Below are 3,996 nucleotides of genomic sequence, written 5' to 3'. Positions count from 1 at the left end.
GTGTTAGAAATGCTTCTTCTACCCCGGCAGTGCTGTCAGTTTAGTAAGACAACACTTCAGTTGTTCCTGTGACAGACCAGCTGTAAGGACAAGTGTCTGAATAACTCAAAGATCTCAAACTTTAGATAATCTCTCCTTAAGGGGGAAGGGATGTGTGCATTGGAATTCCTAGCTTTTTTCCCCTCACTAGAACAACTCAGGCTGAACATGGATTATTCTGCTCACTCCAATGGCAACCACTCAGTCTCATGCCAGGTAGTTAAGGTTAATTTTTTTTTTTTTCCCCTAGTCATTCTTCTGACAAACAATTTTAGTAAATAAGAACAATGAAAAGCTAAAAACCAAGCAGTACCCTGCACCTAACACATTTGGCAAACTGCTTTTTTTAAGCATAGATGCACACATGAACACAGTCTAATAAACAATTTAAATGTTTATTTGAAAAATGTTAACAATACAAATTGGCATGGGCAGACTGGGCCTACTTAGCAACAGTAAGCCAGTATTTTTGTAGCATTTTCTTTTGAGACTTCACGTAGTACTGCTGTCAGAGACAGAAAAAGCACACTGTTTTGCTTCTGTGCTAACAATTTTTATGAGTGGAGGGGGCCTGACAAGTGTGAAGTGCTTGAAATACAGATCTGCCTTTACATTTTTTGTTTTGTGGATATAAAATGTCAAATTCTTGAGGAACACAGATGTTTGGTAGTGATACTTTCCTTGCAAGGCACACTCAACCCTAAGAGACCTGAAACCAGGTTGGGCAGCTTTGTTTAGGCTTGGAGGCACAGCTCATGTTTGCGATACTCCTCCATCCTTTTCTGAAGCATGCTAGCTGGAGACTTCAGGACACCCTGAATTTTCATCATCTCACTATTCAGGATAGCTGGCCTGGGTTATCTGTGGGCATGAAGGCAGCCAGCATCCTGTCCGAGGTGTGGCAAAGTGACTTCACAGAAGTTAAAACCAATGGTAGCCCTCAGGGTGAAAAGCTGTTTTATTTTGAAGCTTCTGAAAAGGCTGCATGGTTATGGAGAGGCACAGGGAAGTCAGCTTTGGGCCTCGGCCCGAGCGTCCCTTTACCAATTAATCAACTGACTTAGTTTTCTTAGTAGGAAATAAACAAGGTATTAAGATCAAGTGCCAAATTCCAGGTCCACTAAAAATTTGTTTTTAAAAAACAGTAACTCCAAAGTAAGCACAGTATTAAGTACATGCTTTCTCATCTAAATTATTTTTCCTGTCTGGAAGATCTGAAGGCAAGCTGATAGTAATCACAGGTACAAAGCTGACTTGATCCAGGAGAAGGATGCCTCTGAAAGGTAAGATTATCTGGCATTAGAAAACAATATACAAAACAATTATGTGTTCTAAAAATTAGATTAAATGCCCCAAACATAGTTTAAATCAATGCCTCAAGTAACTATGACTCTCACAATACCTCTTTTATGAAGCTAGAATGAAAACCTGATGGAAAACTGGTTCCAAAATCTACTAGCTGTGATTTCAGAGGGGTCCCTTCACCCAGTTTCTACACCTGAAATACCAACAGTGTAGGCTCCATATGCTCCATTTCATAGCAGCTTAAAACCATCTGCTGTTAGGAGCTACTTTGTCAGACTCTTGCACCTAATTCTCTAAGACCAGCTGCCACCTCTAGTTCTATCAGTGTCCTGTAGAACGGCATTAAAGACTTGGGACAAGGTCCTGACACGCATCTGCAACTGTGTCATTCACTGAATGAGATCTTCTACTCGTTCTTACTGGTTTACAATCAAGAATTAAACCTTCACCAGTTTTTACAGGACAACTGTATACAGGTAGCAAGAAAATGACTGCGTGGTTTTGTTCTGTCTTTGGGTTTTTTGGTTTGGTTGGTTGGTTTCTTTGCTTTAAAGAGAGACAAGGACCGTCCTTCCAGTGTTACAATTTCTTGAAATGCTCTGACAAGCCATGTACAAGCCTCATGTTCTCCGGTGGGAAGAGAAATTACTGTAGCCTGGTTCCTCTGCCCTTTATTGACTTCTGCCAGGGACAGGCCATCAGACACTTCGCTGAACAGTTTATGGGGATTAGAATTTTTTTCCTAGTTCAAGTTAGTTCAAAGTTTCACACGTGGCAGTGTTAAGCTACTTACTGCTGGGGGGGGTACAAACTGTTTCTTCACTTTTTCTGCTCTAAGAAGCTGGTTACAAGAAGTACTCCAATCTGCCAGTATGCTTTGTGAAATGTCAGGGGGCAGCATGGTCTCTTGTCACTGCAGTTTCCAGCCTTCCTGATCTTGCAACCCTCCCTTTTTCTATCTCTGTCAGAAGGACTAAGGCCACTCCTATGCCCTGGGTGGATACATAAATTAACTGCACTGAGGGCTATGCCAAAGCACAGCTGGTCAGTTGAATTTGCAGACAGCAGCTGTGCTTGTAGGTGATGAAGCATGCTACAGTGTCAGTTACTTGTCTTGAAAGAAGGTATGGTTCCAAGAGTTAGGAGGTCCTCTAGAACTGACTTGAACTGAGTCAGTTCAAGCAGTAAAGTAACTGAGTTGCTTTAATATGTACATGCTTGCCCATTCCAGCACTAAATCTGTCCTGATTTCTTAGCTTGCTTCTCTGAAAAATATTAGTGTTGCTGGTAACACATCAGCTGAGAGAATAAAGCCAACTTTACTTATGACCTTCTGGCACCAATGCTAGCACCAATTGCTATGGCTTGTAAGCTGCCTACAGAGGTAGCTCCTCCTTGGAGAATTTGTGTAGCCATTTGCAAAGCCAGATTTGAGGCCTTTCATAACTACTATAATAACTGCAACACAACAGGAGTACGAAAAGTTTAGAGTTGTTGGAATTGTTCAGCTCTAGCTTCTACCCTCCTCTCTTGGGGCTATGTTAATGGTGTCTCACACTGTAGTCCTTAGAAAATTTAATAAAGATTTGGCAGTATGACAGCCACCCTAAAGACATTTCCAATGAAACATCTGCCCATGTTCCTCTGAAATGCCAATGTATCAAATGTCACTTGGAATGGAAAGTTACCGGCAGCCTTTTCGCCGAATTGTTGCCATCATCTTCCTACAGAATAGGGCTGCTCCTTGAAAGATTTTTTTAGTTAATGTTTTGGTTCATTAGAGAAAAAAAATACCCAAATGTACTTACTTGTTTTCACAGGAAGGGACAATCACCTTTAAGACTCTGAGAATAAGAGCTGCTCCAACAACTCCAACTACAATGACTTCCATCAAACTAAAGAAGATGGGTAAAGATCGAAACCAGAATCTGCACAACCCTTTTCTCAAGTCTTCCACCCACTGGCACATCACCTAAAACCAAACAGGGGAAAATAAAAAGACAGTTTGCAAAACGTAGCAAGTGCAGTTTTTGTAGCTACTGGTAAATGGTGACAGTTTCAAATTTACATATACTTAAACATACATAAAAACAGGATGGAATTGATGGGTGACGCAGACCTCTCTCATTTATGAAGTTTGGAGCAGCTGAAGGTTTAGTTCTCTCCTCATCCTAGCAGAGTTCCCTGAAAGGAGAGGCCACTTTGGAAAATAAAGGACACTTGAACAGAGCAGGTGAAGGCTGAGCCATTTGGCCTAGGTGTAGAGAAGCAATGACACCATGGCAGTGTACAGCAGGGGAAGGGTTACTGACAGCCCAGGAGAGGGGTAGCACCTTCTCTAGCCCATCTGTAACTTTCAGCCTATTATTTGGGCCCTCCTGTCTCAGCAGTGGGTTATAACTGCTGCTTTCAGCCACAGAGGAGGGCGCCAAGTCCATCCCTACCTAACCTGGAACTGAAACTTCTCAAGCTGTTACTGTGTTTCTTGCGGTGGGCGAGACCAGTGCCCCATCTCCCAGAGGGGTACACACTGGCCTCTGAGCAGAGTCAGAAAAAACTCATGTAATTTAAAGCTAAACAGTCTTTGAAATTGTTATAAATGCCTAGCTTGGTCAGTATCACAACTCACTATCATGAAGTATCTGTAAGGTC

General features: G+C 42.0%; 1 protein-coding gene across 1 annotated transcript in view; it reads right to left on the bottom strand.

Moving 5' to 3' along the window:
- Positions 1 to 1,206: 1,206 nt before the first annotated feature.
- The window catches only part of GINM1 (glycosylated integral membrane protein 1), a 12,420-nt gene continuing 9,630 nt past the window's right edge, over positions 1,207 to 3,996 (bottom strand). The window contains 2 exon segments of the mRNA XM_010163004.2: positions 1,207 to 1,315; positions 3,153 to 3,316. Coding sequence (XP_010161306.2) covers positions 1,207 to 1,315; positions 3,153 to 3,316 — 273 coding nt within the window.

This window comes from Antrostomus carolinensis, unplaced genomic scaffold (genome assembly GCF_000700745.2).
Source record: "Antrostomus carolinensis isolate BGI_N321 unplaced genomic scaffold, ASM70074v2 scaffold7432, whole genome shotgun sequence".
Taxonomy (NCBI): Eukaryota; Metazoa; Chordata; class Aves; order Caprimulgiformes; family Caprimulgidae; genus Antrostomus; species Antrostomus carolinensis.
This window is presented reverse-complemented; position numbering and strand designations above follow the sequence as displayed.